Here is a 23,503-nt window from a genome sequence, read left to right on the forward strand (position 1 = left end):
GACTCTGATGCTGGGAAGGATTGGGGGCAGGAGGAGAAGGGGACGACAGAGGATGAGATGGCTGGATGGCATCACTGACTCGATGGACGTGAGTCTGAGTGAACTCCGGGAGTTGGTGATGGACAGGGAGGCCTGGCGTGCTGCAATTCATGGGGTCGCAAAGAGTCGGACACGACTGAGGGACTGATCTGATCTGATCTGATCTGATTATTGAGTTGAGAGTTCCTTGGACAGAAGTCTTTATCTTTATGTAACTTGCAAATATATCCTTCCAGTCTGTGGCTTGTCTTTTTGTTCTCCTAATAGTATCTTTTGAAAAGTAAAAGTTTAAAACCTTTTACATTGTCGAGTTATGGACCTTGCTTTTCATGTTGTTCCTACAGAATCTTTTAATCCAGGGTCACAAATGTTTTCTGCTGTTTAAGTTGTATTTTTTTTTTTAATTTAAAATTTATTTTTGGCTGCACCAGCTATTCATCGCTGTGCACAGGCTTTCTCTAGTTGGGATGAGTGAGAGCTGCTCTTGGTTGTAGCGTGGACTTTCCCCTAGGGGGGTGGACTTCAGTAGCTGCAGCACTCAGGCTCAGTCAGAGCTGCTCTTGGTTGCTGCGCGTGGACTTTTCTCTAGGGGCGTGGACTTCAGTAGCTGCAGCACTCAGGCTCAGTCAGAGCTGCTCTTGGTTGTGGCGTGGACTTTTCTCTAGGGGTGTGGACTTCAGTAGCTGCAGCACTTCAGGGTCAGTAGTTACCGCCTGAGGGCTTAGTTGCTCTGCAGTGTGTGGGATCTTGCCAGACCTAGATCAAACCCATGTCTCATGTGTTGGCAGGCAGATTCTTAACCACTGTACCACCAGGAAAATCCCAGTTACATGGTTTTACATTTTTTAGGTCTGTGGTCCATTTTTAATTAATTTTTGTATGTGGTGCGAGGTGTGAAGCAGTGTTCTTCCCCTCCCCCCAGCACATGTATTAATAGATACGCAGTTGTTCCAGTAGCATTTGTCAGACAGAGTCTCCTGCCCTTCCCCACTGCACTGCCTTTGTCGGAATCATTTGTCCCTGAGTATGTGGGTTTGTCCCTGGACTCTCTCTTCTTCATCAGTCTGTTTGGACAACAAAACCACACTGTTTTAATTACTGTAAATAATGCTTTAAAAGCAGGTAGTATTATTTAGCCTTCCAATTTTGTTCTTTTTCAGACTTATTTTGGCTGATCCTAGGTCCTTTGCATTTCCATGCAAATTCAGGTGACCTGGTCAATTTCTGTAGCGTGCTGAGATTTTTATTGGAATTTCATTGACTCTGTAGATGAGTTGAAGATTGGCGTCTTGGCTTGCTGTTCATGACTGACGTGGTATATGTCTCTGCTTGTTCAGATCTTTAGTCTCTCTTGACTGTATTTTTCACTGTATGTTTCAGTTTTCAGCCTGATGGCTTTTCGCATCTTCTGTTAAGTTTATCATTAAGTATTTCATATTTTTTGGTGCTATTGTGAAAGTGTGTTAGTCACTTAGTTGTGTCCGATTCTTTGTGACCCCATGGACTATAACCTACCAGGCTCCTTGGTCCATGGGATCCTCTAGGCAAGAATACTATTGTAAGTGGTTCTTAAAAATTCAATCTGCAACTATTTGTTACTAATAGATAGAAATACATTAACTTGTATAAATTTGTATCATACCCTGAACGCTTATTAAGCTCACATATTAGTTTTAGAAACTATTTTGTAGATTCCATTGGATGTTCTACATGGACTGGTGTTATCTGTGAGTAAATCCAGTTTTATTTCCTCTCCAGTCTAGTTCCTTTTATTCCTTTATCTTGCCTCATTGCACTGAATAGACCTTTCATTACAGAGGTGAACAGATGTGGTAAGAGCAAATATCTGACTGATGGTGAGTGGGCATTGTCTTTCGCCATTAAGTACAATGGTGCTCTTGGTTTTGTGTTTGTGGCCTTTGCTGGGCGGACCAGATCCCCTTCTGTTATGATCTGCTGAGAGTTTTAAGGAGGAACGGTTAAAGAGGAATTTGTCATGCTTTTTCTTCATCTGTGGCAATGATTGTATTTTTTTTTTTTGGTATTGTATTTTTTTTGTGTGTGTTAAGATAAATTACATTGATTTAAAAAAAATGTTTAACCAACCTTAAATTCCTGGGGTATGCCTCACTGCGTCAGGATGTTATACATTTCTCATATATTATTAGATTGGATTGGCCATAATTCTGTTTAGAATTTGTACGCCTGCGTTCATGAGGGATGTTGGTCTGTATGTTTATTTTGATGTTTTCCCTCCTACTGAATTTTTGGGAAGAGTTGATTTCTTCCTTAAATGAAAAATGAAGCCATCCAAATGTAGAATATTGATTGTGGGAAAATTGTCAGCTACAGTTTGTTTGGATTTTTATATAGGGCTAACCAGGTTTATTTTTTTTTGAGAGAACTTTGGTTTCTTATGTCTTTACTTACGTACTTTGTCCATTTCATCTAAATTGTCCAAGTTATCGCATAGAATTGCTCACAGTACTCTATTTATCCTTTTAGTATCTATAAAATTCGTTGTCATGTCATAGCACTCATTCCTGCTGTTGGTAATTCTTGTCTTCTCTCCCCCTCTCCCTGTAGTTAGTCTGGGTAGACGTTTGTGAATTTTATTCATCTCAAAGAACCAGTATTTGGATAATAAGTCAGATCCTGTCAGTTACAGGATCTGACTTTAATTTAGGCATTTAGAATGTTAACGTTTACTATGGTAATTAATATGGTTAGATTTGAGTCTCTCACCTTGCTAGTTGTTTGAGAATAGCTTTCGACTTACAGGAAAATTGAGCAGATGGAGTACAGAGAGTTCCCATAGACCCAGCATTCGTTTTCTCCTGTTAACACCTTATATTCATATGATGCATTTGCCACAGTTCCTGAACCAGAATTGGTGCATTTCACCTATTGACATTTTTCTGTCCCAGGACACCATATTACATGTAGTGACTTGTGTTCTTAGGCTCTCTTGCCTGTAACAGCTTCTCAGAGGTTACTTGTTTTTGATGACCTTGATAATTTTGAGGAGTACTGATCAGTTATTTAATTTTGAGGAGTACTGCTCAGTTATTTTACATGATACAGGAATTTGTGTGATGTTTTTCTTACCATGGTGGGTTTGAGGGAAGGAATACCACAGAAGTCAAGAGCCATTTTCATCCCATCACATTAAGAGTACATATTGCCAGCATGATTTATTGCTGCTGTTGTTGACCGTGACCAGCTGGCTAAAGTAGGTTTATTATTAGCTTTCTCAACTGTGAAGTTACTCTTTTTTTTCCCTCTACATGCGGTCCTGTCACTGTGCCAGCCTACACTTCAGGAGTGTCCATGAAGTGTTCATGAGGGCAGAGCAGGAGGCTTGAGCTCCCTCCTTCCTTTGATGTGATCCTTCCCTGGCCTCAGGGAGTCCTCGTGCCTGTGCTATGCAGGGAACGTGCGCCTGCCTCGGGTCCCTTGCGCCTCTGGGTGCCCTCCTGGTGTGCTCTGTCCCTGCATTGTCCCACAGCCTGGACTCAGGGACCCTCGGGCTTCTGTCTGCTCCCTGAGCCCAGGCCATCCTTGTGTCTCTCTCAGGAGCTAATGCTCTACATCTAGAAAACTGGTTTGTTTGTTTTTTTAATAAAAAAGATATTTAAAATCCACCACATGCCAGATGTACTTGGGACTCAGTGCATACGATTGGTGAAAGCTCCTGTTCTCTGGGTGCTTACATCCATTTGGGCAGAGACAGACTGTCATCATACACAGAATATACTTAAGTTCACATTAGATAATGTGAGAGGGTGATGCACACCATGGAGAAGACAGGTTATGATGAATAAAGTGGTGGGAGGTTACAGTTTTCTTTCTCTTTTTATTTAGGTGTAATTGACAAGTAAATGTTAATTATACTTAAGGTGAATAGCAACCTGATGGTTTAATAGCTATCACCTCATATACTTTTTTTTCCCCATTGGAATGCTGAGAACACTTAAGATCTACTCTCTTAGCAAAGTTCAAGTATACAATACAGCATTATTAACTATAGTCACCATGCTGTACAGTAGATCCCAGAGCTTATGTCTTACAACTGAACGTTTGTATTCTTAAACCAGCGTCTTTCCATTTCCTGCCTCCAACCCCTGGCAGCCATGGCTCTACCCTCTGGTTCTGTATGTTCATAACTTTTTTAGATTTCTCATATAAGTGGCATTGTGTAGCTTTGGGGGGTTCTTTCTGACTTATTTCACTTAGCACAGTAGTCTCTAGATTCATCCATGTTGTTGTATATGGTAGGGTTTCTTGTGGAATAATACTCCACTGTGTATATATTGTGTGTGTATATTTGTTGTTCAGTCACTAAATCATGTCTGACTCTTGTGATTCCATATGTGCCTGCCTCCAGGGGTTTCCCACGCCTCTGGGCACCCTCCTGGTATGCTCTGTACCTGCATTGTTCCATGCCCTGGACTATATATAGACACACACACACAGAGACACATTTTTTTTATCCATTCACCCATTGATAGACACGTGGGAGGTTTCCATGTCTTGGGTATTATAAATAGTCCTTGTAAACATGGAGGTGCAGGCAGATCTTTGAGACTCTGAGCTCCTTTCCTTTGTGTGTATGCCCAGTAATGGGACTCCTGGATCATGTGGTTGTGCTATTTTAATTTTTGAAGAACCTCCACACTTTTCCATGGTGGCTGTGCCAGTTTACGTCCCCACCAGTAATACACGGGGCAGGGGTGGGGCAGCGCTCCCTTTTCTTGACATCCTTCCCACACTTGTTATTTGTTACCTTTTTTTTTTGGATAACGACAGTTTTGACAGGTGAGCAGTGGTCCTCATTTTGGTTTTTGACTTGTAGTCCCCTAATGATTAGAGATGTTGAACATCTTTTCATGTGCTGCTTGGCTATCTGTATGTCTTCTTTGAGAAACTCTCTGTTTAAGTCCTTTACCCATTGTTTCTTTTAATCATAGGTTGTTTTTTGTTTTTTTTTGCTACTGAGTTATATTAGTTCCTTATATATTTTGAATATTAACCCCTCGTCAGGTACATGATTTGTAAATATTTTTGTTCAGTAGGTTGTTTTTTTCATTTTGTTGATGGTATCCTTTACTGTACAAAAGGTTTTTTTTTGAGATTAAAAAAAATTTTTTTTTATTGAAGGATAATTGCTTTACAGAATTTTTTTTTCTGTCAAACCTCAACATGAATCAGCCAGTTCAGTTCAGTTCAGTCACTCAGTCGTCTGACTCTTTGCGACCCCATGAATCACAGCACGCCAGGCCTCCCTGTGCATCACCAACTCCCGGAGTCCACCCATACTCATGTCCATCGAGTTGTTGATGCCATCCAGCCATCTCATCCTCTGTCATCCCCTCTCCTCCTGTCCCCAATCCCTCCCAGCATCAGGGTCTTTTTTAATGAGTCAGCTCTTCACATGAGGTGGCCAAAGTATTGCAGTTTCAGCCTCAGCATCAGTCCTTCCAAAGAACACCCAGGACTGATCTCCTTTAGGATGGACTGGTTGGATCTCCTTGCAGTCCATGGGACTCTCAAGAGTCTTCTCCAGAAGGGCAGTTCAGAAACATAGGTATACATATATCCCCTCCTTTTTTAACCTCTCTCCCATCTCCCGCCCCATCCTACCCATCTAGATTGATACAGAGCCCCTATTTGAGTTTCCTGAGCCATACAGCAAATTCCCATTGGCTATCTTTTATATATGGTAATGTAAGTTTCCATGTTACTCATTCCATACATCTCACCCTCTCCCCATATCCATAAGTCTATTCTATTCTCCATTGCTGCCCAATAAATAAATTCTTCAGTACCATTTTTCTAGATTCTGTGCATATGCATTCAGTTCAGTTCAGTGCAGTCACTCAGTCATGTCCAACTCTTTGAAACCCCATGAATTGCAGCATGCCAGGCCTCCCTGTCCATCACCAACTCCCGGAGTTCATTCAAACTCAAGTCCATCGAGTCGGTGATTAGAATACAATATTTGTCTTTCTCTTTCTGACTCACTTCACTCTCTGTAATAGGTTCTAGGTTCATCCACCTCATCAGAACTGACTCAAATGCAATCCTTTTTATGGTTGAGTAAATACTCCTTTGTGTATATGTACCACCACTTCTTTATCCATGCATCTGTCGATGGACATCTAGGTTGCTTCCATGTTCTAGCTATTGTAAATAGTGCTGCAGTGAACAATGGTATGCATGTGTCTTTTTCAATTTTGGTTTTCTCAGGGTATATGCCTAGGAGTGGGATTGCTGGGTCATATGGTGGTTTTATTCCTAGTTTTTTAAGGAATCTCCATACCATCTTCCATAGTGGCTGTATCAGTTTACTTTCCCACCAACAGTGCAAAAGTGTTCCCTTTTCTCCACACCCTCTCCAGTATTTATTGTTTGTAGATTTTTTGATGATGGCCATTCTGACCAGTGTGAGGTGATATCTCATTGTGTTTTTGTTTTGCATTTCTCCAATAATGAGTAATGTTGAGCATCTTTTCATGTGTTTGTTAGCCATCTGTTTGTCTTCTTTGGAGAAATGCCTGTTTAAGTCTTTTCCCACTTTTTGATTGGGTTGTTTGTTTTTTTGGCATTGAGTTGTTTGAGCTGCTTTTATATTTGGGAAATTAATCCTTTGTCAGTTGTTTGATTTGCTATTATTTTCTCCCATTCTGAGGGTTGTCTTTTCACCTTGCTTATAGTTTCCTTTGCTGTGCAAAAGCTATTAAGTTTCATCAGGTCCCACTTGTTTACCTTTGTTTTTTTTTTTTCCTGTTACCCTAAAACATAGATTATAGAGGATCTTGCTTTGATTTATGTCATCAAGTGTTCTGCCTATGTTTTCCTCTAAGAGTTTTATATTTCTGGTCTTACATTGAGGTCTTCAATCCATTTTGAGTTTATCTTTGTGTGGTGTTAAGAAGTGTTCTAATTTCATTCTTTTATATGTAGCTGTCCAGTTTTCCCAGCACCATTTATTGAAGAGTCTGTCTTTGCCCCATTGTATATTCTTGCCTCCTTTGTCAAAAATAAGGTACCCAGAAGTACATGAGTTTGTTTCTGGGTTTTCTATCTTGTTCCATTGTTCTATATTTCTGTTTTTGTGTCAGTACCATACTGTCTTAATGTCTGTAGCTTTGTAGTATAATCTAAAGTCAGGAAGGTTGATTCCTCCAGCTCCATTCTTCTTTTTCAAGACTGCTTTGGCTATTTGGGGTCTTTTGTGTTTCCATATGAATTATGAAATTTTATGTTCTAGCTCTGTGAAAAATGCCATTGCTAATTTGATAGGGATTGCATTGAATCTGTAGATTGCCTTTGGTAGTATAGTCATTTTCACAATATTGATTCTTCCTACCCAAGAACATGGAATATCTCTCTATCTGTTTATGTTGTCTTTGATTTCTTTCATTAGTGTCTTATAAATTTCTGTGTACAGGTCTTTTGTCTCAGGTAAGTTTATTCCTAGATATTTAATTCTTTTTGTTGCTGTGGTGAATGGGATTGATTCCTTAGTTTCTCTTTCTGATTTTTCATTGTTGTATATAGAAATGCAAGTGATTTCTGTGTATTAATTTTGTATCTTGTAACTTTGCTAAATTCACTAGTAATTAGCTCTAGTAATTTTCTGATAGTATCTCTAGGGTTTCATAGGTACAGTATCAGAGAAGGCAATGGCACCCCACTTCAGTACTCTTGCCTGGAAAATCCCATAGACAGAGGAGCCTGGTAGGCTGCAGTCCGTGGGGTCGCTATGAGTCAGACACGACTAAGCGACTTCACTTTCATTTTTCACTTTCATGCATTGGAGAAGGAAATGGCAACCCACTCCAGTGTTCTTGCCTGCAGAGTCCCAGGGACGGGGAAGCCTGGTGGGCTGCCGTCTATGGGGTCACACATAGTCGGACACGACTGAAGTGACTTAGCAGCAGCAGGTACAGTATCATGTCATCTGCAAACGGTGAGAGCTTTGCTTCTTCTTTTCTAGTAATTTTCTGATAGTATCTTTAGGGTTTCCTAGGTACAGTATCATGTCATCTGCAAACAGTGTGAGCTTTGCTTCTTTTCCAATCTGGATTCCTTTTATTTCTTTTTCTTCTTTGATTGCTGTAGCTAGAATTTCAAGAACTATGTTGAATAATAGTGGTGAAAGTGGACACCTTTGTCTTGTTCCTGATCTTGAGGGAATGCTTTCAGTTTTTCACCAGTGAAAATAATGTTTGCTGTAGGCTTATCATATATGGTTTTTATTATGTTGAGGTAGGTTCCTTCTATGCCCATTTTTTGAAGAGTTTTAATCATAAATGGGTGCTGAACTTTGTCAAAGGTTTTTTCTGCATCTATTGAGATTATCATATGGTTTTTATCTTTAAATTTTTTAATATGGTGTATCACATTGATTGATTTGCATATACTGAAGAATCCTTTATTCCTTTATTCCTGGAATAAACCCAACTTGATCATGGTGTATGAGCTTTTTTTTTTCCCCAAGAACTCATTTTTTAATTTCACCATTTTTTGCATTTGAAGTACTCCTTGATGACATCCTTGGCCTGGGACTCTTTGCCAAGTCCTTAACCACCACACCACTGCACCGAACCACTTTACAGGGTTTTCCCTCTCTGTCAGTTTTACAGAGACCTACCCATTCCCCTAGTTTCTTGTTGTCATCAACATTAATCAGGTTGATTTGATGCTCAACACAAAGGACCTCCACCAACTTGAAATACATAGGCTCATCACAGCTGGATGCAAGCACACGTAGATGGGCTTGATGCGTGTTTAAGGTTTTGGCAGCTTCGTGAATTCCACGTGCTAAGCCATAGTGGATGAGGGCAGTGTTCAGCATCTCTTGCAGAGCAGTATTAATGTCCATTACACCTCCAGCAGCAATGCCTTCCTCGGCCATGGCGGTGGGTTATAGGTGGAGCCGAATCTTGAATGCACCCGAACCTCCGCCTCCACATGGCTCCATGGCAGCAGGGAAAGAGCAAGCTTTTTGATGTGTTACTGAATTCTGTTTGCTAAAAGTTTGTTGAGGATTTTTTCATCCATGTTCATCAGTGATATTGGCCTGTAGTTTTCTTTTTTTGTGCTCTGTTTGTCTGGTTTTGGTATCAGGGTGATGGTGGCCTCGTAGAATGAGGTTGAAAATGTTCCTTCCTCTGCAATTTTTTGAACGAGTTTTAGAAGGATAGGCATTAGATCTTCTCTAAATGTTTGATAGAATTCTCCTGTGAAGCCGTCTGGTCCTGGGCTTTTGTTTTTTGGGAGATTTTTTATCACAGCTTCAATTTCAGTGGATTGTTCGTAATTTCTATTTCTTCCTGGTTCAGTCTTGGGAGATTGAACTTTTCTAAGAATCTGTCCATTTCTTCCAGGTTATCCATTTTATTGTCATATAGTTGTTCATAAGTCTCTTACATTCCTTTGTATTTCTCCATTGTCTGTTGTGACTTTTCCATTTCTAATTTTGTTGATTTGATCCTTCTCTCTTTTTTTCTTGATGAGTCTGGCTAAAGGCTTGTCAATTTTGTTTATCTTCTCAAAGAACCAGCTTTTAGTTTTATTAACCTTTACTTGTTGTTTCTTTTATTTCTTTTTCATTCATTTCTGTTTCGATCTTTTGATTTCTTTCCTTCTACTAATTTTGGTTGCTTTTTTATTTTTATTTTTCCAGTTGTTTTAGGTGTAAAGTTAGGTTGTCATTTGATGTTTTTCTTGTTTCTTGAGGTGGGATTGTATTGCTATAAACTTCCCTCTTAGAACTGCTTTCACTGCATCCCATAGGTTTTGAGTTGTGTTTTCATTGTCATTTGTTTCTAGAAATTTTTTGATTTCCCTTTTGATTTCTTCAGTAACCTGTTGGTTATTTAGAAATGTGTTGTTTAATCTCCATGTGTTTGTGTTTCTTATAGTTTTTTCTTGTAATTGATATCTAGTCTCATAGCATTGTGATCGGAGAAGATGCTTGATATAATTTCAGTTTTCTTAAATTTACTGAGGTTTGATTTGTGACCCAAGATGTGGTCTATCCTGGAATATGTTCCACGTGCACTTGAGAAGACACTGTATTCTTTTGCATTTGGATGGAATGTCCTGAAGATATCAATGAGATCCATCTCATCTAATGTATCTTTTAAGACTTGTATTTCCGTATTAATATTCTCTTGATGATCTGTCCATTAGTGTGAGTGGGGTGTTAAAGTCTCCTACTATTGTGCTACTGTCAGTTTCTCCTTTTATGTCTGTTAGTGTGTGTCTTATGTGTTGAGGTGCTTTATGTTGGGTGCATAGATATTGCACCCAAGAGGGTATCTTCCTTTTAGATTGATCCCTAGATCATTTTGTAGTATCCTTCCTTATCTCTTGTAATCTTCTTTATTTTAAGGTCTATTTTGTCTGATACGAGGATTACTACTCCAGCTTTCTTTTGCTTCCCATTTGCATGGAATATATTTTTCCATCCTCTCACTTTCAGTTTGTATGTGTCTTTAGGTCTGAAGTGGGTTTCTTGTAGACAGCATATATATGAGTTTTGTTTTTGTATCCATTCAGCCAGTCTGTGTCTTTTGGTTGGAGCATTTAATCCACTTAAATTTAAAGTAATTATTGATATATATTTTCTTATTGCCATTTTCTTAATTGTTTGGGGTTGATTTTGTAGATCTTTTTTCTTCTCTTGTTTTTTGACTATAGAAGTCCCTTTAACATTTGTTGTAAAGGTGGTTTGGTGGTACTGAGTTCTTTTAACTTTTGCTTGTCTGAAAAACTACGTTTCTCCATCAGTTTTGAATGAGATCCTTGCCTGGGTACTGTAATCTTGGTTGTAGATTTTTCCCTTTCAGTCCTTTAAATATATCCTGCCATTCTCTTCTGGCTTACAGCGATTCTGCTGAAAGATCAGCTGTTAAGTGTATGGGGTTTCCCTTGTATGTTGCTTGTTGCTTCTCCCTTGCTGCTTTTAATATTCTTTTCTTTGTGTTGAGTCTTTGTTAGTTTGATTAGTATGTGTCTTGGCATGTTTCTCCTTGGGTTTATCTTGTATGGGACTCTTTGTGCCTCTTGGACTTGATTGACTATTTCCTTTTCCATGTTGGAGAAATTTTCAACTATAATCTCTTCAAAAGTTTTCTCATACACTCTCTTTTTCTCTTCTTCTTCTGGGACCCCTATAATTCAAATGTTGGTGCGTTTGATATTGTCTGAGAGGTCTCTGAGACTATCCTGAATTCTTTTCATTCTTTTTACTTATTCTGCTCTTCAGAAGTTATTTCCACCATTTTATCTTCCAGCTCACTGATTCGTTCTTCTATTTCAGATAGTCTGCTATTGATTCCTTCTAGAATATTTTTAATTTCAGTAATTGTGTTGTTTGTCTCTTTATGTTTATTCTTTAATTCTTGTGGGTCTTTGTTAATTGATTCTTGCATTTTCTCCATTCTGTTTTCAAGGTTTTTGATCATCTTCACTATCATTATTCTGAATTCTTTTTCAGGTAGTTTGCCTATTTCCTCTTCATTTATTTGGACTTCTGTGCTTCTGGTTTGTTCCTTCATTTGTGTAGTATTTCTCTGCCTTTTCATTATTATTATTATTATTTTTAACTTACTGTGTTTGAGGTCTCCTTTTCCCAGGCTTGAAGGTTGAATTCTTTCTTCCTTTTGGTTTCTGCCCTTATAAGGTTGGTCCAGTGTTTGTGTCAGCTTCATATAGGGTGAGATTTGTGCTGAGTGTGTGTGTGTTTGTTTTTCCTCTAATGAGCAATGCTGAGTGAGGTGGTAATCCTGTCTGCTGATGATTGAGTTTGTATTTTTGTTTTGTTTGTTGATTAGATGAGGAGTCCTGCACAGGGTGCTACTGATGGCTAGGTGATGCCAGGGCTTGTATTCATGTGGTTTCCTTTGTGTGCGTTCTCTCTATTGGATACACCCTGGGGTTAGTTCTCTGGTAGTCTAGAGTCTTGGAATCAGTGCTCCCACTCCAAAGGCTCAGGGCTTGATATCAAGTTTTACGTGGTTCTGTATATTCTTTCCCTCTGGTCAGGTCCTCCTGTCTGCTCTCAGCCTGTGTTCTGCATGCACTTCTGTGTCTGAAGGTGCATTCCTAATGTATCCGTGGAAGGAGATGTACTCCATGTCCACCTTCTCCTGTATAGGAGAACAGGTTTGTTCTCCTGTACAAAACCTTATTAATGGAATGTAGTCCCCATGTTTATTTTTGCTTTTGTTGCCTGTGCTTTGGGTGTTATATCCAAAAAGATTGTTGCCAAGTCTGATTGATAGGACATTTTTTTTACATTGGCTGTTTCTTTTTTTTAAGTTATACAGTTTCAGCTCTTAATTTAAGTCTTTAAGTTTCAGCTCTTACATGTAAGTCTTTAATTCATTTTGAGTTGGTTTTTGTATATGAGGTAAAATAAGGGTTCCATTAATTCTCTTGCATGTGGCTGTCAGTTTTCCCAGCATTATGTATTGAAGAAATTGTCCTTTCCCCTTAAGTATTCTTGGCAGCCTTGTTGAAGATCAGCTGGTCACATGCATGCGGGTTTATCTCTGGGTTCTCAGTTCTATTCCATTGGTCTGTATGTCTATTTTATGCCAATAGCATATTTTTTTGATAACTATAGCTTTTCAAAGTAGTTTGGAGTCAGGAAGTGTGATGCTTCCAGCATTGTGCTTCTTACTCAAGATTTCTTTCACTATTCAGAGTCTTTTGGCTTCATGCAAATTGTAGGGTTGTTTGATGTACTTATGCAAAAAATGCCATTGGAATTTTGATAAGGATTGATTGCATTGAATCTGTAAATTGCTTGGAATATTTTTACATGGAGATTTTCACAGTATTCTTCTAACCCAAGAAATGGGGATATGTTTTCATTTATTTGTCTTTAATTTCTTTCATCAGTACCTTCAGGTTTCCAGCTTACAGATCTTTCTCCTTTTGGTTAGATTTATTCCTGGGTATTTAATTCTTTCACTTGCAGTTGTGAGTGGGATCGTTTTCTTAGTTTCTTCTTCGGATAGTTTGTTGTTAGTGTACAGAAATACTGCTGGTTGTGTATCACAAGTCAGGTAGGCTTTCTTCCTTATTCTTCATTCTTTTTTCTTTGTGTTCCTCTAGCTGACTAATTTCACATGACTTGTTTTCGAGCTTGCTGATTATTCCTTCTGCATTGAGTCTGCTTGTGCCCTATGCTTTTCTCCTTTGTGTCCGATTCTACCTGTTTACTGTTTACTTGTTTGGCTATTGATTGCCTCCTTCTAAGAGCAGAGACTGCCTCTTTGAGGCTGAGTAAGGAGCTCTACTGGGGCTTCCCAGGCGGCTCAGTGGTAAACAACTTGCCTGCCAGTGCAGGAGATGCAGGAGACATGGGTTTGATCCCTGGGTTAGAAAGATCCCCTGGAGAAAAGCATGGCAACCCACTCCAGTATTCTTGTCTGGAGAATCCAGTGGACAGAAGAGCCTGGCGGGCTACAGTTCACAGAGTCACAAAGATCAGACATGAGTGAGCACACAGCACACACACAGGCAGCTCTGCAGCAGTGCCCAGCACGCAGGAGGTGTCTCAGGAGGCAGTGCTATCTGTTCAGTATGGACTTGAACATGTGTGCATGAGAGCCCTTTCTGGATGAAGGGATGGAATGTGACTGTGGCTTCAAGGCCTATTTCTAATTTTCAGTCTCATTAGGTCCATTAGTTTTGTTTGTTTTGGTTTGGTTTTTTCCTGGTGGGAGATAGATTTTATTGAAGCTCTTTATATAAAACATGTGCTGTCTCTTTGTCATCAGTGTTTCCACTCTGTCTTTGCTTTTGATGGTCTTAAACTTTGACTTTTAAAATGCAAGTGTCTCTTGTTAGAAAATCCTGCATGTATTATTATTATGCCATGCAAATATATATAGTTGTGTCTAAAAACTCTTTAGTCACTTTATTTCCTTTATATATTTTTAGCATCTTATCTGCTTGTAGGTCACCTGTAAATCCTTTTTGAATTGAGACAAAAGCTCCTGCTAAACTTTGCTAATAAATCTTACTCCTCAGGTTATTTTTTGAAACTGTTTTTGTTTGGGGGGTAAGGGATTTTTTGTTTCCTTTTGTTTGCCTATATGATTTCCTTGTAAAATAGTTTTTTTTATTGGCTGTTACGTAGATAAATTACTATGTATATTGAAACCATTAAAATTGCTATTCTGAATCAAGTGCTTGGTGAATTTAAGCCATTTTTCCTTTGCCTTTATGTAGGAGGGAATGAATCTCAACCAGAAAGCCAGGAAGACCCCCGGGAAGTACTTAAAAAGACATTGGAATTCTGCTTGTCTAGGTAAGGATGGTAGTGTTTTTCTAGCACCTGGTACCTAAGGTGTTGTATGTTGTTACTCTGTAAAGATGTAGTACTTTACATGTTAACATCTGTGTCTGTACCTCCATCTGTAGGAAGTCAAGGTCTCCTATTGCCGTCCCGTGCCCCTGGAATCAGACTTCGGGGGTGGGGCTGTAGGTGGTCAGTCTCACAGGTGGTGGTGAGGTCGTGCTGTTGGTTACTTCCCTACTTTTCCAGCCTCTGCTGCAGAAGCTGGGAGGCCAGGGGTGGAGCTGTAGCCTCTCTGATAGCTGTTCAGCCCGAACCACAAGCACTCTGGGCACCAGCTTTTCTTGGCCTTTTCACATTTTTCTTACTTTCTCATTCTCTCATCTGGGTTTCCTGCTTTAAGAAGTGTGTTTCTATTTTTAATAAGCTTCTCAAACACTTTTTTAGAACAAAGATAAGCTAGAAATAATTTTTAAAGATTGACTTGCTTACTGATTTTGATTGTATAAACTGCAGTACACTTGCTCTCTCTGCTTCCGCAGATGTCTTTGACAAAATTGACCCAAGGTCAGAGAGATGGCAAATAGCAGAGTACATCATACACACTCATTCCTCTCATGAAGCTTCCTTTTAATAAAGCTGTAAAAAATTAAAAAGCTGTGAACTAAGAAAGATTGTCTTCTTTCTGCAGGGAGAACCTTGCTAGTGACATGTACCTTATATCACAGATGGACAGTGACCAGTACGTGCCAATCACCACAGTAGCTAACCTGGACCACATCAAGAAGCTCAGCACCGACATGGACCTGATTGTTGAGGTGCTGAGATGTAAGTGGACTGTAGTCCAGGCTGTGTCGTCCATGGTCCAGATGGCATTTTTCTGGCCAGCGTGACACTTAGAGGCACAGCTATTGTGCTAAGGACTCGACGGCAAGTGGTGCCTTTGTCACCCTCCAGACTTTCTGACAGTCTGGTGAGGCGCACGTCACACTGGGCGTCAGTGTGCTGTGGAACCACAGCCTCAGGTGCATCCTAGGTTATGGGTGCTGAGAGTCGAACAGGCTAGCGGGAAGAGTGTGAATGAGAGGTGCAGTCGAGCTCTTCAGGATGAAGGAGCATGCCCTTTACGTGTGAATCAGCATGCCCTGTCCGAGTTCTTTTTAAATTCCTGCTTCCTGCTGAAGTACTGGTGATATATTATTGTGTTGTTCCTTAACAGCACATTGTGAATGAAGTTATTTCTTGAACATTTGGCCATGTCAAAGGGAAGTTTCACGGTTACTTCAGAGACCCATGGGAATTCAGGAAGGGTGGATATTTTAGGTGTGAACTTCCTGGTGCACTTTGCAGACGGAGGTTCCACAACTTTACCATTTTATTTGTTTTTAAAAGCCACTGTGCTGCTGCTGCTGCTGCTAAGTCGCTTCAGTCGTGTCTGACTCTGTGCGACCCCACAGACAGCAGCCCATCAGGCTCCCCCGTCCCTGGAATTCTCCGGACAAGAACACTGGAGTGGGTTGCCATTTCCTCCTCCAATGCATGAAAGGAAAAGTGAAAGTGAAGTCGCTCAGTCGTGTCTGACTCCTAGCGACCCCATGCACCGCAGGCTTCCAGGCTCTTCCATCCATGGATTTTCCCATGGATGGGAAAGTACTGGAGTGGGTTGCCATTGCCTTCTCCTGTACTGAGATATAATTGACACATCGTGAACTATGTATATTTAAAGGGTACGGTTGAGTCGATCATGCCGTGTGCATTGGCAAAAGCTTTACCACAGTCAGGATTACAGACACTACTGCCTAGGGTCTCCTGGTGCCCCTGCAAGACCTCTTTCACAGATGGGCTGCTCTAGGTTTTCTAGCAGGTGTGTGATGGTGTCTCATTGTGTTTTTAATTTCTGTTTCTTTAGCACCTGATGACATCGAGCCATCTTTCAGGTGCTTCGTTGCTGAGGTGTCTATTCAGATGCCTCACTTCTGTTTTCTTTTTCTTTTATTTTTTTAGTTTTCTTACAGCTGAGATTTGAGGGGCATGTATATGTATGCAATTTGAGATATATGATCTATATTTAAGTCCTTATTAGAAATATGGTTTGCAAATATATTCTCCCAGTCTGTGGCTTCTCTTTGTTCTCCTAATAGTGTCTTTGAAAAGCAGAGTTTTGAATTTTTTATACGGCCCAGTTTATTAATTTTTTTCTTTTATAGATCTTGCTTTTGGTGTTGTACCTAAGAAATCTTTGTTTAATCCAGGGTCGCGTTTGTGGAGTTTCTCCCAGAAGTTCGTAGTTTTAGGGCTTACACTGTTAGGTCTGTGGTCCACTGTCAGCTGATTCTTGTATGTGGTGGGGGCTCTCTACCCCATCGCATGTGCATGTGCTGCTGTCTCCGTCTATTTATTGAGAAGGTTCCTCTTTCCCCAGGGCACTGCCTTTGGGCCAGTTGCCAGGGTAAACTCCCTGGTGGTTTCTCTCTGGGCCTTGTATCTGTCCTCCATCTGTCTGTCTTGATGCCATTGCTGCAGCGTGCGGGCGGGTGGTACTGGCTTCACTATGTCGTCATTCTTAGAGTAGTTGTGAATCTCCAGCTTGGTCTTGGCTTTTCTAAGTGCTGGCATTTCCATGTGAATTTCAGAAATCAACATTTTGGTTTTTCAAAAGGATCTATTGGTATTTTTATTTGGGCTTCATAGGCTGGATTGGAAAGTATTGTCTTAAGTGTTTCAGAAGAGTTTGTATTGTAGAATAGGTGTTATTTCTTTCTTAATGTTTGATAGGATTTTCCAGAAACCTTGTGAGCCTTGAGCGTTCTTCTCTCATAGACCTTACTTCCCAAACGTGAGCTTTGGTGCTAAGGAATGTTTCAATCTCATGTTAGCTTGTCTAATTTATTAGCCTGAACTTTTTCATAGTATTCCCTTATCGTCCTCTCAAATTAGTGAACCTATCATGAAATGATGATTCCACTCCTGGGGTTAGTAATGCATGTCTGCACAGGGGTGCACAGCTCTGGGCCCTGGTTGTGATGTTGCTGTGTTGTGACCCGAGTCTGCCTGTGATAGACTCTCAACAGAGTCACTCCAGAAAATAAAACCCAATAAAAAGGAGATAAGGTAAAAGCTAGTGAAACCTGAGTTGGGCCTGTCCCCATGCTGGCTGGCAATGTTGACCCTTGTTTCGACGGTGGACTGTGGTCGAGGAATATCCATCCCTAGGGGAGGCTGGGAGAAGGCAATGGCACCCCACTCCAGTACTCTTGCCTGGAAAATCCCATGGACAGGGGAGCCTGGAAGGCTGCAGTCCACGGGGTCACTGAGGGTCAGACACGGCTGAGCGGCTTCACTTTCACTTTTCACTTTAATGCATTGGAGGAGGAAATGGCAACCCACTCCAGTGTTCTTGCCTGGAGAATCCCAGGGACGGGGGAGCCTGGTGGGCTTCCATCTATGGGGTTGCACAGAGTCAGACATGACTGAAGTGACTTAGCAGCAGCAGCAGCAGGAGAGGCTGAGGGAAGAGTGTGGCAGCTTCTCTGAGTTCAGAATCAAGCTGTAAGGAGACAGGGGACTTACAGAAAGGAGAAAGCCTTTGTTTTGCATTGTAATGGGCTTGGGGTGGTTTAAGCTGTGGAGGGTGTATGTCACAGAGTTGCCTCCATTGCAGCTCCTGCAGGACTCCCCAGAGACTCTAAATGTAACACATGAGATTGGTCTGAACCTTTCCATAGTTTATGTTTTAACTGTCACAGATCTGATGGTTTCCCCATTGTGTACAGCTTTCTTTAATGTGCCTGGGAATATGGTCTGATATGTCCTGCTGGAGTATCTCCATCAGATCGCAGTGGAGTGCAGATAGTGGATTTATTTTAATATCTGTGTACTGTCCGTTTCTCTTCTCTTTACAGCTTTACCTTTAGTCCAAGTGGATGAGAAGGGAGAGAAAGTAAGGCCAAATCAGAACCGTTGCATAGTGATACTACGTGAGATACCTGAGTCCACCCCTGTAGAAGTAAGTCATTTCTCCTCGGAAAGACACTTGGATTTTTGGAGGCATGTTTTTTCCTTTGTTCTGTGGTTTTTAGGGAGATGTATTTGAAACCAAAAATACATACTATAACACTTTTTGGTCTCAAGACTTCACTGTACATTTAACATTAAAAAAAAATAGAGTTTATGGTAACTTCAGTATTTAGAAATTAGAAAGAAAAAAGGTTTCAATACTTACTCATTTTGAAGTAAAAACAGTAAACCACCAAGTTGAGACAGAGAACATATTCATGTTGAATAACTCTCAGAGCAAGTGTTTTCACGGTGAGGGGTACTGTGCACACCCGTGTGGCTTGTGCTCAACTCGAGCCAACATACTAGTATCCGTGCGTTTCTCAGTCTAATTTGGTGGTTGATTTTTTTCACTGTAAGTCATATTTTTCTATTTCTTTGTGTGCCTGGCAAATTTGGGGTGGATGCCAGGCGTTCGGGGTTTTACTTTGTTGGGTACGGAGTATTTTGTGCTCCTTCCTGTGCATGTTCCTGAGCTGTTTGTGACTCACTTCAGTGACTTGAACCTGTGGAATCAGATTGGCCTTGCCTTGGGCCAGTGCTTCCTGAGGGCTCCGCCTGTGGTCCCGAATGAGCTCCGTTTTCCACTCAGGCTGCTAGAGACTCCCTGATCCTGGAGAACTCTGGGGGGGTTGGGGGGAGCGGAGTTCTCTCCATTCCAGGTTACTGTGTCCTAAGCACAGAGCTTTGGGGGAACCCCCTGAGCTCTGTAGCTTTGTACTAGGCCTGTGCCCACCCTCCTGACACCACATCCTGAAAGCCCCACCCATGAGTCAGGCACTCTTAGAACATCTGTACCTGTTCTTCTTACAGAATGCTGTCCTGCACAGCCCAGGATACACTGTCTGAAAGCCATTATTTCATATATTTTATCTTTTGTTTGTAATTATCTTATGTGGGAGGGTAAATCTGGTTAGTCTCAGAAGTCCAGCTCATTTTTTGATTTCTTAAATTATCTTTCTCCCACTCTAAATTGTGTCGTTGTTAGCCTACTGGTATTTTCCTGTTAATTTAATTACTGGTCTCTTGGGGTTTGGGAGTGCTGTTAGTGGGTTGTGAGCTTATTTCCTGTCGCAATGGGATCATAATTCTGGAAGCTACTTCAGCCACCTGGAGAGAGAGCCCTGGACTTCGGTGAGCTGGGGTTGTCTTTTCAGCATCTGTCCTTAAGAACAGGCCTCATGTTTCTTTAGTGAAGACAAACGGTGCACAGTTGAGAATTAATTTCTAACTTCTCTCTGTTTCCTGTAGGAAGTAGAAGCACTATTTAAAGGAGATAACTTACCGAGATTTATAAACTGTGAATTTGCCTATAATGATAATTGGTTTATTACATTTGAAACAGAAGCTGATGCACAACAGGTAAGTTCTTCCTTGTGCACCCCTGCCCCATACCCCCTTTGAAGTGCAGTTTACCAGCACTTTGCAGTCAGTACACGGTAGGGCTCAGTGTGGGCACAGGGGTGACAATTGGCTATGAGTTCAGTTCAGTCACTCAGTCATGTCCAACTCTTTGCAACCCCATGGACTACAGCATGCCAGGCCTCCCTGTCCATCACCAACTCGTGGAGTTTACTTAGACTCGTGTCCATTGAGTTGGTGATGCCATCCAACCATCTCATCCTCTGTCGTCCCCTTTTCCTCCCGCCTTCGATCTTTCCCAGCATCAGGATCTTTTCCAGTGAGTCAGTTCTTAGCATGAGGTGGCCAAAGTATTGGAGTTTCAGCTTCAACATCAGTCCTTCAGTGAACACTCAGGACTGATCTCCTTTAGCATGGATTGGTTGGATCTCCTTGCAGTCCAAGGGACTCTGAAGAATCTTCTCCAACACCACAGTTCAAAAGCATCAATTCTTCAGTGCTCAGCTTTCTTTATAGTCCAACTCTCACATCCATACATGAGTACTGGAAAAACTATAGCTTTGGCTAGATGGACCTCTGTTGGCAAAGTAATGTCTTTGCTTTTTAATATGCTGTCTGGATTGGTCATAGCTTTTCTTCCAAGGAGCAAGCATCTTTTAATTTCATGGCTCCAGTCACCATCTGCAGGGAACCTAAAGTGCAAGGAAATCCTAAATAGGTGTGTGTGTGTGTGTGTGTGTGTGTGTGTGTGTGTGTGTGTGTGTGTAGACAGTTCTGTAGCAGTGTGCAGAACATAGGCATTATTTTCTAAGGACATGTAACATGGGCAGCCCAGGAAAACTGGTTCTGTTCTTATCTCTGTGCAGAGAATGATTTCAATATTTGGAAAAGCATTTAGGAAATTTGTGCCTGACTCTAACGTTGCCTGGGCAGCCTTGTGTTATGAGGTGCATGAGAAGGCACTGAGGAGCCCTGGGGGAGGTGGGGCGTTCAGATGGCTCCCTGCCGTGGAAGGAAGCATCGTGTTCAGAGGAAGCACTCGCCTGTGTACCTGTGTAGAGGAACAGCCATGGAGTGTGAGGTGTGCATGGCGAGACCACAGGGGCTTTGAGAGAGAGAGAGGAGCCTGAAAGACAAGTTTTACCTGAATGGAGGGAAAGAGAGGGACCAGGAGAAGCAGGGTGATGGGAGGTGAGAGAAGGCAGGTGTGTTGATCGGGTGCCAGCCGCCTCTACAGCCCCCCACCAGTGTGGAGAACATGGCCAACTTGGGGGATGCAGAGCCCTCAGAGCTATATAGGAGAACTTGGAGATGAGCAAGGAGCTGTCTAACCAGTGACTTCTGAACATCGTAACCCCGAGCCATGTGATTCTGAGTGCCCATGGGCTTATTACTAGGAGCTTGGTGTTCTCCCAGGTGAGGACTCTTGGCGTAGGGTCTATGAAATGCTGTGTGCTTTCTGTTAACGCTTAAATTATATACAGATACTGCTCGTGAGAATTTTTTTCCTTTTTTCTCTTTATTGATGGGTAATCAATTTATAACATCATACTAATTTGAGAATTTGGGGTAGGAGCTCCATAGCTCTTACCAGATCTTTTAAGGAATCCATGACCCAAAAAAGGTGAAGAATCCTTGTTCTAGGTCTCATCCACCATGTTCTACTACATAATTGCTTACTTGAGGTACTGAATTAATTTTAGGTTCATCTTATAAGATTAACACAATGGTATTATGGATGATTTTGTCCTCAGGCTTACAAGTATCTGAGAGAAGAAGTCAAAACCTTTCAAGGAAAACCAATTAAGGTAAGCAAGACCATTGGTTATGCTTTACCTGCAGATCAGTGTCCTTAAGTATTCTATTAATAACAGAAACTTCTGTGTTTTCACATAGGCACGGATAAAGGCGAAGGCAATAGCTATAAACACGTTTTTGCCAAAGAATGGCTTTAGGCCTCTGGACATGAGCCTCTACACACAGCAGCGCTACACGGCGTCGTTTTACTTACCTCCAGTCTATAGTCCCCAGCAGCAGTTCCCCCTGTACAGCCTGATAGCCCCCCAGACGTGGTCAGCAACACACAGCTATCTTGACCCGCCCTTGGTGAGTTGGCCTTACTGGAGCTCCTGTCTCAGACCCTTGGCGTGCTGGGTAGTAGATGGCCTCCTCTAAAAGAATGCCAGTTCAGATGGTGGGTGATAGAGACTTTCCTCTAAGGGGAACGCCAGTTCAGATGGCTGGCGGTAGAGACCTCCTCTAGGGGGATGCCAGTTCAGGTGGTGTGGTCAGATGGGCCTTCACACTCCATGGGGGGTTTTCAGTCACTGGGAGATAAATAGCTGCAAAAACTTGAAGAAATCTCTGATGATGTAATCCCCATCCTTTGCCCGTTTGCCTCCCTCCTGTCGTGTGTTTCCCCTCCTAGCTGTGTAGCCCTGAGAACAGCATGACATGTGGTTATGAGCTGTGGGATAGCTGGGCCCTTCTGAGCACAGAAGGGGTGCAGTGGGACGTGGTTTGAAGGAGAGAGTGGGGTTTCCTAAGCTTGTGACAGTCCCGGACAGTGGAGGACAGATGGCAGGCTTCACTGCACTTTGCCAATGCTTGATTTTTTTGCAAACTAGGACTGTGGCAGTGTCCATCACTCTCAGGCGAATGGTTGCTCCAGAGGAGGCCTACTGTGTGCTTTTGTTTCTGGGCTCTAGTTGTGTTTGTCCTTCACCTCTGCATCAGTCGTCTGGACAAGTGGCTGGTCCCTTTGGTCTGGCTGGGCTATGTGAGGCCCAGCAACTGCTCTACAACAGGTTGTGTCATTGTGAGCAGGAGCGGTGAGATGGGGCCAGTTAGTTCTCAACAAGTTGTGTTACCAACTGCCTTAGCAACCAGTTTATTTGTATTTAAACTCTTGAGCACAGTTAACTTAAATTCCATAGTTTTATGTGTAAAACTGCACATACGAAGTGATTGATCTCAAGGGTTCTTCCATGATTTACAGTCTTTAGAATCTAGTTCTGGTGTGATGGGTATGTTTCTAAGTACACAGTGGTTCCACAGAAGAACTTCAGAGATGCTAACACAGCTTTCACTGCATCTTTCTCCCTCAGAATTTCCCTTTTGTTGGTATCATTTTCTTTTTGAATGATTTTATTTCGGTCTTGAACTGTTTCTAGTCATCCTATTATTATAGCTTTCGGTTAGCTCTAGTTAAGAGGAATCGCCAGCTTTTTGACTCTCCCTTTCATTTTAATGTAGGCGGGAACTGGGTGGCACTTGGGGGTTAAATGCCTTGGATCAATCAAGGAACGTTGTTTATACAGAAAGTGTTTGAAACCACTTCAGAATCCAGAAAACTGGAGTGATCCCTCTTCATCTTTTTTTAAAAAGAACCATTTCAACACTAAGTTTTATCTTATTTTTGAGACAGATTTTTAAAAACAATTGGCTGATATTTAAAATTCTGCACTTAAGCTATTTTACATTTTAAGATTATATTTAGTATTGTGTCTTTTAAGGGCACTGTGACCCTGTTTAGTTTTTTTCTGACATAATATGTCAGTATATTTGTATGTATATTACCATGAATTGTGAGTTGGGGCATAATTATGAATGATCTGAAAATACCATGATACTCAGACCAAGACTTACATGCAGGTGAGGTTAAAAGAGCCTCTCAGAGGTCATGATTATGACACAGATCCCTGACTGTCTCTAGGATTA

At 41.4% G+C, this 23,503-nt stretch overlaps 1 protein-coding gene and 1 pseudogene across 3 annotated transcripts in view; one reads left to right on the top strand and one right to left on the bottom strand.

The window, feature by feature from the left end:
- The window catches only part of LARP4B (La ribonucleoprotein 4B), a 90,361-nt gene that overhangs the window by 55,672 nt on the left and 11,186 nt on the right, over nt 1-23,503 (top strand). For all 3 annotated transcript variants that reach the window (XM_055544180.1, XM_055544178.1, XM_055544179.1), the window contains 6 exons: nt 14,299-14,377; nt 15,057-15,193; nt 18,268-18,371; nt 19,673-19,783; nt 21,538-21,591; nt 21,680-21,889. In XM_055544180.1, the coding sequence (XP_055400155.1) occupies nt 14,299-14,377; nt 15,057-15,193; nt 18,268-18,371; nt 19,673-19,783; nt 21,538-21,591; nt 21,680-21,889 (695 nt within the window). The remainder of the gene's footprint in view (nt 1-14,298; nt 14,378-15,056; nt 15,194-18,267; nt 18,372-19,672; nt 19,784-21,537; nt 21,592-21,679; nt 21,890-23,503) is intronic.
- LOC129626144 (40S ribosomal protein S12-like) lies at nt 8,562-8,962 on the bottom strand (annotated as a pseudogene).

This window comes from Bubalus kerabau, chromosome 13 (genome assembly GCF_029407905.1).
Source record: "Bubalus kerabau isolate K-KA32 ecotype Philippines breed swamp buffalo chromosome 13, PCC_UOA_SB_1v2, whole genome shotgun sequence".
Lineage (NCBI taxonomy): Eukaryota > Metazoa > Chordata > Mammalia > Artiodactyla > Bovidae > Bubalus > Bubalus kerabau.